General features: G+C 41.0%; 1 protein-coding gene across 1 annotated transcript in view; it reads right to left on the bottom strand.

Annotated features, from left to right (window-relative positions):
- The window catches only part of TOX (thymocyte selection associated high mobility group box), a 308073-nt gene that overhangs the window by 134984 nt on the left and 159567 nt on the right, over positions 1-13522 (bottom strand). Inside the window, exon 2 of the mRNA XM_039220529.1 lies at positions 12109-12174. Coding sequence (XP_039076460.1) covers positions 12109-12174 — 66 coding nt within the window. The remainder of the gene's footprint in view (positions 1-12108; positions 12175-13522) is intronic.

The raw sequence follows: 13522 nt of genomic DNA on the forward strand, positions 1-13522 counted from the left end.
GCCGAAATGCACTATGTGATCAAGGGAGGATCATAAAAACAACAAATGAGCGAGTCTGGGCAATGCAGCAGGGAGATTCAACAGCAAGGTCAGGTCTTCAGCCTCTTGGGAAACTCTAGGGACAAGATTGGCCCCACTGTGCAAAATAAACTTGGGGGTCCTGAGCCCAATTCAGTCCTCTACTGGGGCTGGCTTTTATTGGATTATGTTTTTTCATAATTGAAAACCCAATGAGTACAGCCTGAATGAGACCAGAAAACTTGAGGGTGACTTGAGGCTGCCCCCGTGAATGGCTCACATAGGCTCGTAGGGCCAGGATTGGGTGAGCTCTGATTCCAGAAGCTTCGAGGACGCAGGCGTCCTGGGGCAATGAGCCAAGCCCCTTCAGATTGGGGGTGGGTAGGGCAAGGTAGTCCAACGCTCTCTGTGAACCAAGGCTGGTGGCGGCCCACTTCTCCACAGACTTCCAGAAAGGCCTTTAGCATTGACATATGGACAGTTCTGCTGCCACACGTCACGAATGATACTGAAATGGGGAACGTTTATTTCCTCTCGGTGCTGTTTGGGGGACTGTGTGAGTCTCCGAGCTACATTTTTAGGGGATACTTTAAAACCAGTGTTGTGTGCCGCTGTCTCACGGGCCGCTTTGGTTAAAACAAAACAAAACAAAACAAAACAAAACAAAACAAAAAAATTCCCCCCAAAACACCAGATAAAAAAACAAGCTTCTGGGAAATAAATAACGAACTTCCCCCAATAAGCCACAATGCACACACGAATGGTTAGGAAGAGAAGAGCCACTTCTGAAACCCTGGTAAGGGCCCAAGGATGTTCTTCTGGTAACAAGTTGTCATTCTATACTGAGGGCTTAAAAGGGGTAATTAAAATATTTAAATATCACTGTTGAGCATGCAATTCTATGTACAAACGCAGCTATACTTTTTTTAGTTTTTCAGATGTTTTGAATTCTCACACTGAGTTCATATAGTTTGAGATTCAGTTCAGCATTTTTTTTTTGCTTTATTTTATAAATAATCCATGTTAACCAGAAAAAAATATACATGACATATATACATGTATGTATATATACATATATATAAAGAAATCACTGTTAGTCCATCCACTCAGAAAAAAAACCCCACTATTAAAACATGTGTGTCTTTTGGGTGGTTCAGTCGGTTAAGCGCCCGCTTGGGCTCACGTCACGATCTTGTGGTTCGTGAGTTCAAGCCCCGCATTGGGCTCTGTGCTGACAGCTCAGAGCCTGGAGCCTGCTTTGGGTTCTGCATCCCCCTCTCTCTCTGCCCCTCCTCTGCTCACACTCTGTCTCTCTGTCTCTCTCTCTCTCTCAAAAATAAATAAGCATTTTAAAAAATGTGTGTCTCTCAAGATTTTGTACAGCCCGTATTTGCTATTTTGTTTTGGGTTTTTAAGTCAGATCACAGAGCTCTGATTTTGAGCCTAGAAACGCTATCTGCAAATCTCAGCTGACCTCTTAGCAGGTGTAAGGACTGAATTTCTCTCAGCCTCAGTTTCCAAATCTGTAAAATAGGGATGACATTTGTATTCAGTTCATTACAGGTAATCATTCTTAAATGAGATGAACGAGGTAACATAAATAATTTGAGTAATAAATTGGCTCATATGAGCAATCAATAAGTTGTTAGCTACATTGTTATTTATTATTTTATTATTCCATCATGAAATTTAGTCTGATCACCGAAAAGGAATCAGGGATGATTTTCTGGGCCAATAAATATCATCCACATTGTTGTTTAAATGGCTGCACATTATCTCACGTGTAAATTTTCTATAATTTATCCTATTGATTCCCTGTTAATAAATATTTAGGGTTTCTGATTTTCCTGTTATGAGCTACACTGTGATGAAGAACCCCATGCATTTTTTCCCCTTAGGATACTGTTCTCAAGTTCTATATTTTTGTTCAAATGGAATCCTAGAATGTTCACTGTAGAGAAGACTTTGAGTACTATGCCTCCACTCTGAAGTTAAGGAAAATGATGTACAGAGAGGTTAAATAATTTGTTTGTATTTCTAGAACTAGGTGGGCAGAGAGGACACCCACAACATCATTGGAGATTTACTGTTTATACATAATGCCTGAATAAAATGCATTGGTCTTCAAGATACCATCTGACGCCACAGACAGACTTTCGGCTTTGACAAATTTTCTTTTTTTAAAAAAACCTGTGTTAAATGGATTTTTGGTCAAGTACTATTTGCTATGTCCCATCAGGCAGCCAGTATGGAACTGAGCATTCAGTGCTGGCCTATTTTTATACGTACATATTTTATATGTATACTTCACAATACATGTTGTATGTGTTTATGGCCACTCTTTTCATTTCTGCCCATGGCATAGAAATCAGTAAATGTTGGGTCTGCAAAATCACATTCTTCATCAGGAAGCCAGGTCAGCGGAGGAGGAGAACTCAACAGATGGTGCGTGCTCCTGGTTTGTCGCTTCCCTCCATCAAGGGGGGGGCCAGGAAAAGGAAAGAGGGGCTCCTGTTTACTCATCACCCTCTCAGAGGCAATCCCTACTCTTTGGATCCTTTACTAGGAATCAACTCCAAGTAGACCCCTAGAGAGCTGAGGGTCATCCTACCTCCAGTCTTTGCTAGGACACAAGCTTACCCTGAAGTGGAGCTGAAGGTACGGACGTGGGAAGAAAACAAAAAGGTTGAACAATTGGAGACAGCTTCCTCCGTTGAGTGGAGATTAGACCCTCATCTTCAGTTACCCAGAAGTGGGATCCCTGGGGGAGAGTGGCCAGAAGGGTCTTCTTTGGGAAGACTTCTTGTCCTTTATTTACCTCCCGGAGGAAGAAAGGAGAAGTGGGCAGGGTGGGAAAAGTGTACCAGCCCTGGACAAGAAAAGCCGTGAGAATACAGAGGAAAGAGGAGAGCGGTGGTGAGAAAGGGGCGGGAAAGGCTAGAGAAGAGGGGAAGGAAGGAATCGTCACCCCTGGATAAATAAAAGAAGCAGGGGACGCCACAAAAACACCTCACCTTTGTACCGTTTTTAATGTGTGTTTGAACGGGTCGGAAATAGGAAACTGAAATTGGAATATGAAATTGCTGCTTTTGTAGGTGAATGATGGAAATTTGCAAATTCATTTGCTTCACCCTAATATTTTTCAGACTATTCCCACACGTGTAACAGTACTGAGCAGTTATCTCAGTACTAACAAGGTGGTTGAGGTTAGTCCGTCAACATCTCTTGACCTTGAAGTCATAAGTAAAATGAAGCCTCACTGAGCAAGGATGGAACTTGACTTGGGCATTAGGCCTTCCTAGGCCAGAATCTTAGCTCTGATACTTACTAGCTTTTTGCTGTTTGGCCAGACACACTACCTCTGTCATCCTTACTGAACTGTTGTAAGGATTAAATGAGATAATGTATGCAAAGCTTTTGCTCAGTTCCTTGCCAGACACAGGGGGCTGCCAACTGACAGCTTTTATTATTATTATGGATCTAATTCATTCATTACCTTGGGGGTAGGGGGGCGCTAACCTAAACTTCTGGCCAAGCAGAAGCTTCCTACCACAACTTACCATCATCTTGACAAGCAAGAAGTTTAACTGAAGTCAGAGCATAAGAAATAAACAGCTCAGTAGTCACAGTATAGAGAAGTCCAGGCTTCCCTGAGGGCAACTTGTGTCTGGCTGGGTCTGACAGCCTGCCCCACCCCTGCAATTCTATTACCTGCCCCAACCCCCTTCCTCTAAGGCCACTCTGCTTTGTGCATTCAGAAAACGCAACTCACAGTAGGTTTAGCCCTTCTTGAAGGAGGGCCTTCTGAAATGCAAGGAGACACCCATCTGCGTACAGGGAAGACTATCCACAAGAAGTCAATGCCGATCGGCCTCAAACAATGACCATCAGAGCCCTTGTGAGCTTCAGGCCAGGCTCCTCCACTTGAATAATTGTATGGTAGGACTAAGAAGTCATTTGCTTGACTCTGCTTGTGACAGGAGTAATTATCATAACGTGTAAGCACCAAGGAATGTATGGAGAATATTTTTCAAGACAGCCACCAATTAATTTCAAACCATTAGGGTTATAATTATAAGTTTTTATATCCAAACTGTGAAATAACATAGATCAGAAACACACACACACACACACACACACACAGGAGAGAAAAAAAATACGGATAGACATAAAGATTAAACTGAAACCTGTGTTTCTGGGAAGTCTAGCTAAGTCTGTTCCAAAACCGAGGAACTGAAACTGCAAAGGGAAACTTGACACTTTTTTAAAGGTGTTTAGGTGGCAGAGGAAGATATGAAGAAGGAGGTCTCAGGAGAGAGATGGGTGGGTGGCAAAAACCTCAGCTTTTCCAAGCTTCAGTGTTCTTACACTAAAAATGGGCAAAATCATTTCTACTTGATGTACTGGCGTTGATTAAATGGTAGTATTTCTTTAGAACAATCTTTAAGGGTCTTGGAAGCGGAGCTGGCATGGACCGATGACCTCAGTCAACATGTTACTATTCTTAACTTGAAAGACCATACCTATTTTACAGACACGCGTTAGTGACAGGTTTACTGGCGTAAGTGCCAGACAAAAAATCTAGCATGTGCTATACTGCAACACTTCACAGGGAGGATCATTTAGCTTTTCATAATCGTTCATGTGCTAAGGAGCAAATCCACAAAATACAGTTGTGAACGAGCCAATGGGCTACGTTCAAAATGTATCCCGTGCACCTGCAGAACTGGCCAGGCGGTGTCCTGGAGATCCAGCACCCTCGCCAGTGCCAAAATGCCTTGGTGTCACTTGATGGTGGCCCATGGAACAAACTCTCCTCCAAACGAAGCCTGAGGTGTTTTCGAGAATCTGTTTTTGCCCCCAGTGCTATTCCACTCAGATATTCTCAGAGCGTTTATCACTGAAATGCATCTCCCTGATGCCTAAAAAAACATACTATTAGACAATTATCATAAAAGTCACAAGCATCCTCGGCAACACACATTCATTTTGTGAAATAAAAAATGAGTCTTATATTCACAAATCCCACAGCTTGGAAATGTATATGATACACAACATTTAACCTGTCAGCTGCCTCATTAGTATCAATGAGTGGGAACTGGCAATCAGTAGATGGTGTGCTCTCCGGGTGTTTATGTTTGAAAATTTCCCAAAATAGCTCTGCTAGAGAGGTTGATATAAAACACTTCTACTGGACAAATGAATTTCAGTTTAAATCTTAGGGTCTACTTAAAGGGTTTTTTTGGGGGTTTTATTTTTTTGCTTTTTTTTTTTGAGGAATTGTATTTCTTATGTAACTGATCATTTATAGCTAACAGAGTCAATACCCCGCTCATAACACTAATAATAATAAAGACTGGGTGGCTGAAAAATCATCTAAATTTCAATTATTATCAATAGGCAAATGATCAAGAAAATATGCAGGAAGACTGATGTGTGTTTGGCTATCAAGAGCCCTAAGATATATGTTTGTATGGTGCCCATGTTCCCAACCCATATAGCTATTAAGACATTTTTATAAACTGTAAGAAATATGCAAGCTATTTCCAGATATAATTCTGAAAAACAGACTTCCATGTAAGAAGCCAATTTAGGAAGAAAACAACATAAACAATAGTAACTTGTGTGCTCAAGTGAAGCATCTTTTTAATTTTGAGTAATGAAGATGTCAAGCCAAATGCTAGAGTAGTTTAACTTAATTAGGTGGCCTATTTTTCCAGGCATCCTTTCATTTCCCATTGAAAACTCAGCTTGTATGCAAGGCAACAACAGCAATTTTGTCTGTAATGAATACCTCCGGGACTGCGCAGAGTAATCATTTGAATGTTACACTGAAGACTGGTTTGAGTAACTAGTTTGGGCTCGTTAAGAAGCCAGACTGTTGGACTAACTAGATTACTCAAAGCATGGCAGTTTCCCCATTTTATTGGGTCAACGGTCAAAAAGTCAAGTTGACTTTATTCCTGAAATTTCTGCCAAAAGGAACCAATCTAGAAGTAATTGGTCTAATTTACAGTTCAAATTTATGTCACAATCATGGAAATTTTATGGCCCATAGTCAAAAGCGGGGTTTTTTCCCTCCAAAAAGGCTCTTTAAAATATTATGCTTTCTAGGCCCTTTTTTCATACCTCATTTATACTCTAACCTAGAGAATTTTCTCATTAGAAAACATGTAATTAAAAGCATATCATTTTTGGGGCGCCTGGGTGGCTTAGTCGGTTAAGCGTCCGACTTTCGCTTAGGTCATGATCTCGCGGTTCGTGGGTTCGAGCCCCGCGTCGGGCTCTGTGCTGACTGCCAGCTCAGAGCCTGGAGCCTGTTTCAGTCTGTGACTCCCTCTCTCTCTGACCCTCCCCTGCTCGCGCTGTCTCTCTCTCTCTCTCTCCTAGAAATAAATAAAACATTTAAAAAAATAAAATAAAAAAAATAAAAGCATATCATTTTTAATATGTTTGCAGGTCTCAAAACATTGTAATTCTAACAGCAGATTTAAGAAACTACTGTACAAAAAGGAACACGGAGAATCCTATTGGCTCTATGACCAGTGGATTGCTTACGAAAAATAGAAATGCAATATTCTTGTAGGAAAAACTGCCTATTATGATCTAGTTTATTATCACATTAATTCTTTGCGCCTTGACCTTGAAGTGATTCACTGCAGAGATGGGAGTGCTGATGCCTTTTGCTGATGTGTCAAGGCTCTGGCGCCCAGATGGAGAGAAGCTACTGGAACGAAATGAGGAAGGCCAGAACCCCTAAGTGGCTGAAGTGCAGGACTGGAAATTCCTTGTAAGGAGAAGACTCAAAGAGTCAACACGATTTTTACAAATGTACACCAAATATTGTAATCACTCGCTCTTCTTTTAACAAAGAATACTTCTGATGCCAGACACTCTAAGCATAAGAGGTACAGGGAGAACCCAGGGTGAGTCCTGTCTTCAACAGCTCGCAATCAGGTGGCCTAGACAAGGAAATGGGTACCAATTCTACAAGCATGCCACATGCCACAGAGGGGCCAATGTGTCCACCGATCACTCCGACCACCCTCTGGAGAGGCGTGGAGGCATGTAAAGAGGGAAGAGACACGGAGCATTCGGCAACAGGGACGACAGAAATGGAAAGGTGGAAGGGACTTTAGCGGGGGGAAGTTAATGAGACACTGTGAAGCCTGGGACTCAGGCAGTAATAATGTAGAAGGAAAGAAGAGGCTGATTCAAAAGTTATGCCAAAAAAGTGGAATCAACGCTCTCCGAGATTCACTCAGGGTTGAGTGATAAGGCAGACACTCAAAGTCTCTGGGCAACTGTGTAGTGTAGTGCTATCTCTTATGACTAGAGGCAATATAGGGAATAAGAAATTTGAGGGATGAGGGAGTAGGTTGGAGGTGATGGATTTTGATTTGATGAATTAATACTTTGAGTCTGAGCTGCCATCAGGAACAGGTGCCCAGTAGAGTTAGAAATCAAACCTGAAACTCATGTGAGCAGGCTGCTCTTAATATCTAGATGCCCTTCGACTTTTCTATTCAAAATATGTGATATGGAAGGTATGCTAAATGCTTAGTTTTAAGATTCTAGGAAAAAATAGTATTGCATCTATTTTATCATTGTCATTTTTTCATGTTTATTTATTTTTGAAAGAGAGACTGAGCATGAGTGGGGGAGAGCAGAGAGAGAGAGAGAGAGAGGAAGAGAGAGAATCCCAAACAGGCTCCACGCTGTCAGCACAGAGCCTGATGTGGGGATCGAACTCACAAACCATGAGATCATGACCTGAGCTGAAACCAAGAGTTGGATGCTTAACCAACTGAGCCACCCATGTGCCCTAATCATTGTTTTTTTTTTTTTAATCTTGAGATTTGAGGGACCAGGTAAGAGACAGGATTTCTATGGGGGAAAAGAAAATAAGCAGAGGGAAAACTGCACAAACTGAAAATAATCCAAAATCAGATCTCAGGTCAGGACATTTAATACTTAGGGTTTATTGTGATGCTCAGAATTAACCGTAAAAATTGGTTCAAGTTTAAAGGACAGGTATTCATGGATAAGGAGGAAGGAAGGAGAGTAAGAAGAAGAAAGGAGGGGGTTGCGTGGGTGGTTCAGTCGGTTAAGCATCCAACTTTGGCTCCAGTCACGATCTCAGAGTTCGTGGGTTTGAGCCCCACGTCGGGCTCTGTGCTGACAGCTCAGAGGCTGGAACCTGCTTCAGATTCTGTGTCTCCTTCTCTTTCTGCCCCTCCCCTGCTCATGCTCTGTCTCTGTCTCTCTCAAAAATAAATAAACATTAAAATATTTTTTTAAAAAGAAGAAGAAGAAAGGAGGAATAGGAGGAGGGAAGGAATAAAGGAAAGTAGTAGGGACAGAAACCAAACCGAAGGAAACAGTTTAGCAGAGTAAAAGCCAAGGTCAAGGAGAATACGATTTATTGAAAATAATGTTCAGTCAAGTAGCTTTCTTGAGTATTAAGCTTCTCTAAGACCTGACACCAGAAAAACCTTGTGATTCCCCGATCAAGTGATTATTTCTTGCATAAAAAAGATCAGTCCTTCTCAACCTTTCTCACACAGCACCCCAGCAGAGGCATGCATGAGAATGCTCCTGCATCCAGAGACCTGGGGGAAATGTTGCCAGTGTGAGTGGGGAGCTCAGAATGAACAGGTAGCCATGGAAAATGATATTCTGGAAACTGCCATGGAAAAAGAAAGAATGAGGAAAAATAGTGGCACATATTCAAAATGAAACACGAATTAATAACCTTGGTGCCACAGAGAATTTGGGTCAAGAGAACCAGACTCCTCTTCCACTTCCTTTGATGTATTTAATTGAAATGAACACGTATATCTTGAGTAGAATCATGTATAAGGAGCTACTGAAGGTACTGTAATTCTAGGAGCTGGAGAAAGGGGCTTGAGTGTTTTTCAGGGTAAGAGGCCTCAGAGCATGGGAATCTGTGTGGGCTTGGAAGATTCCAGAGAGGAGTCAGAGCTAAGGTGGGAAGCCTTGCCCTTCTCTACTCTGCCATAGTGATCAATCAGACATGACAGGTTAAAAATAAAAAAGAAGGCCACACTTCATGTCTGGCTTTCCTTTCTGTAACAGGTTCCCAACTTCCCACAAACTACTCGGGAGGGAATCTGCAAGCTCATGAGGTATCAAGCAACATGGTCCCCCTTAGCCAGGGCCTGGGAACACACAAAGAAATCTCACATCACCTGCTTAAATTCAATGCACAGTAATGGTAAAAAAAAAAAAGAAAAGAAAAGAAAAGAAAAGAAAAGAAAAGAAAAGAAAAGAAAAGAAAAGAAAAGAAAAGAAAAGAAAAGAAAGAAAAAGGTGAACTGGTGTTTGAAGTAAAGCACTGAGTGGCCAGCACACTCACAGCTAGCTATTAGAGGAGAAAATAGTCAATATTCCAAGACTGGAGCTAGGGAGAGGTAGAAATGTCATGGGTTTTTATTGCATATTTGTCAGGCTTATTATAAGGTAGTATACTCAATTTAAAAGCTGCCTATCAATTACAGAATTATATGCAAAAAAAATTTTAAGGATTTGTCTACACTAGCTTACGAGGTATAGAATGTATGCAGTAGATAGTGCCAAATTGCCCTTTGGGACTGTCTAAAAGAATATCATTAATTTTTACAGTGTACTTCCATTTCTGGAGACATTCCAGCATTGGCTTTCTATAAAAATCATTTCAAGTTTAGAATTATGCTATTTGCTCGCAGCAACATCACAGGAGCAGTAGTGAACCATATGCTGCTACTTAGCAACTTAGTCTGTAAGTCCCAGAGCATGTACTGATTTGAAAATTGAACAGGAATTATAATTGTTGAGTGATGCTATGAGGCAAGTTGTTTTGGATTACTAAACTATGCAGATGTTTGATGTTATGTAGGAAGAGGAATAAAACTATTTTTTTCCCTGTAAGATGACTAAACTCCTATTTATGGTTGCCGAAAAGGCTAAATTGATTAAGCTTCCCTAAAAGAATACCAGGTAAGATGAATTTTTGGACACACTGTATTACAGTAAACAAAAGGGATGTTAAATGAAAAATTTAGCTAAGGCCATTCAACTTATGTCATTTGCAAAGTTTATTCCCCAGTAGAGTATGTATTATCTCGCATTAGTCTAATTTTTAAAATGGCACATTCTAGAAACATTTTTATATATGCTACATTATTAAAAAATAGTTTGCTTCTGGCACACAAACCTGCCATATTTCTATGAAGCACAGAAAGTATTTGGGGCTCTTTACTCTTTCATAAATTATCACTGGTATGTATTAACGCACATATGTAGGTATGTAAGTATGTATGTGTGTAATCACTGGTATTTAAAACATTCTTAGTAACTCCTGATTGAAATAGTTGTTTGATTCGAGTCAGGGCTGAATAGTATCTATTGTACTTGAATTTTAAAATCTAAGGAGCCAAGTTGTTATGATGTATATGCTTTGAATTTCCAATCCTTTATCCAGAAGTCTTTAAGACGGACATAATGATTCTCTGAAAGGGAGCAGCTGCTTTATAACAGCAATCATTTATTGAGTTTGTGTTTCTACTGTTTCAAACAAATTCAATTAGCCCTTACACTTCAAAACCCTAAAGGCACCAAAGAGATGATACTGGGTTGCTTTAATCTAATCGTAATACTAAACTTGTCAGTACAGTTTGGGGATTGATGGTTAGGAGAAAATTAATAGTAACATTTTTCATTTTTTAATCAAACAGTCCTATTCAGAACTACCTATGGATCTCGGAGGCTACTTAGCTGAATGAATTCAGTGAAGTTAAGGATTCTAAATGCAAAGCTCAGCCTTCCAAAGGTATTCGGAAAGGGATCAACTCAGTTGAATGGAAGGAAATGGAGTCCGGATCTTTGAACTCAGCGATGACCTTCTCGTCTGAACAACATAGTGTAGTTTCCAGAATGTTTGCCAGAGGAGGCAGTGATCATAATGACTTCTAAATGCAAAGTTCACGGAGAGGCAGGCTGGCCTCTGTTTTGAGTTAAGCACGAGATGTTCTGCGCTCAGAGAAATTTCAAAGCGTGCACCCCTAACGTATACATTGGATTAACTCACTGACAGCCAGCACGAAGCAAAATAGAAGTTTTAGTTACGTTCTCCATTCCCACACCCACACCCGTTATCAAATCTCTTTGGACAGCTTTGCAGGCATTGAAAACTCCTAGGTCGGAGTTTATACCACAGTTACTGATACCTGAAACTTCAAACTGCCATGGTTTTGCTGCTATTCCAGGAAAAAAAAACCACGTTCGAATCTACAAAATGCTCCTATGAATTCTCCCTTGTCTTCATTTATTCACTTACTTTTCGTTTACGCTGTTATGATGCATGATGCTATGCTTGCACTTTAGGGCAGTTATACTTTGGCTTTATTTAAATGTCCTCACCGGATTCAAGGGCCTGGTCTCACGTATCTAAAATTAAATAGCCCAGCATCCACTTTTATAAATGTAACCATTTACATTTTCTTTGGGCCTTTGTCGTCACTTTTCACAGTTAAATACCTTGTCAGCCATTCCTAGTGAAATGGCCACACGTGTGCTCTTGAAAGATTTCAGTCACATCATGCACTTTGGCGTAAAAGCTACCCGCCCAGTAGAGGCTGAAGGCAGCCGCACAGTGCTCACGGCCCCTGTGATTCTGGTTATAAATGTAGGCCTGTGTTGACAGCTGCCCCAATAGTTGATAATGAAAGCTATCTGTGACATGTGTAGCTTCTAATGATTAACTCGTCTATAGGCAGAAACGCAAATAACCTGCACCTGTAAAGACTTTATTTCCTAAAGGTAAAACAACTGTTTGGGAAAGATCATGCTGGCGAAACAGCTGCTTGCCATTCTGGAGAGGAAACAAGGTAGTATCTTTCAACAAATGCCAACTCCAGTGTTTTATCAGCTCTATCTCATTAACTGGAAACAAGGCTTAAATGCTTTGTTTATAAATTATGATTATTCCTGATTGCGGCAGTTACTGATAGCGCTACTCATTTGCAAGGCAACTCTTTGAATTTGTTTAATTACAATTTGAAACAAGGCAGAGAAGATTAATTAACCCACCTGGCTGGCTGGCACATAGTCCTGGCTCGGCTCTGTCATGCTCATATACATGTTCTCACCGTCAAACTGCGGATGAAACAATAGTAAACATTCAGCAATCTTGACTGTGTGTGTGTTTGTTGTTGTTGTTGTTGTGTTCACCATCAAACTGGAAAACAGTAGCCATAAAAAAAAAAAAAAAGAACTGTGGTTGGGGAATACAGAAAATCTGTCACAGCAAGGGAGCCCCATCTTTTCTTTGAGGTTTCTGCTGTCATCCTTCCTGACCCTGGATGTCAGTGATTTGGAGTAATTAGTAATTACAGCAAGCAAGCAAGAAATGAATGGTTTCCTTTCATCTGCAATCTGTTTTAAAACAAAAATGGCTCATTTTGCATCCCATGTCTGCATACTGCAGTTCAGTTGTGATGAAGCATTAAATGAACGGCATGGTTTCTGGGAGAAAAAGGCTAATGGGAAAGACACTGAGGCACAGCTCAGTGCGTTCTGAGTTTAGCTCCGCAAAGTGAAAACGTGCGGAGTTTTCATCGTGGACCCGAACCAGCTTCATCACAAGAGCCTTAAGAGGAAAAATTTTAACTTTATCACAATATTGAGAAAGAGCATGGGGCACCAGTACCATGGCCGAGAAGGAGATGACAATGGATCACGGCAAAAATATACAAGCTCTACGATGAAAATTCCTCTCTAAAGTTTGTCAGAGCTACGGAAGTCACGTAGGTATCACGAATGCAGAGAAATTCACACACAGATTGGCGAGTTCGGAACAAGAAGCGAGGAGGAAACTCATGGGGTGGCAGCAGCGCGGGGCTGCCGAACAGCCCTGCCACAGAACAACAACAACACACTTTACATTATTTGGGTTTTCGAAAACAGCGATCATTCCATGCAGACTTACTCCCCAGCTATCTTTAGTCATTTGATAAATGGGCAAAGCATTCCTCTTTTAGTTACAAGAAGAATTTCCCCCTAGGAAATAATCAAGTGGACTAATACAGCCGGCTTCAAAGAGCTGACTCTGAGTATACTTTCATTGCCAGACTAATTTCAGACATGGGAACTTGAAAATCTGAAAAATTAATTTTGAAGACAGAATAATGTTATCGATGGAGGTGCAAGGACACAGTAACAGGGGCATAGTTTATGTATCATCAAGAAAGAGAAAATTGTGGTATAGACATCTCGGTCCACCATCTATGAGCTGCCAGTGTAGGAGGGTTGTAAAAACACTGGAACAGGCCAAAGACTCTGAACGGTAGTCTACACCGCCAGGTGCCCTGAAGATTCACACAAAAGGAAAGACCTCCCTACGGACACCGAAGCACTCATGAGCTTAAGTTCAAGGAACCAAAGGCTTTCCTCACACATCACCCTGAAAATACATCTCATGTTATGTGAACAAACTTATCTACAC

Source organism: Hyaena hyaena, unplaced genomic scaffold (assembly GCF_003009895.1).
Source record: "Hyaena hyaena isolate Hyena2069 unplaced genomic scaffold, ASM300989v1 scaffold_895, whole genome shotgun sequence".
Classification (NCBI taxonomy): Eukaryota; Metazoa; Chordata; class Mammalia; order Carnivora; family Hyaenidae; genus Hyaena; species Hyaena hyaena.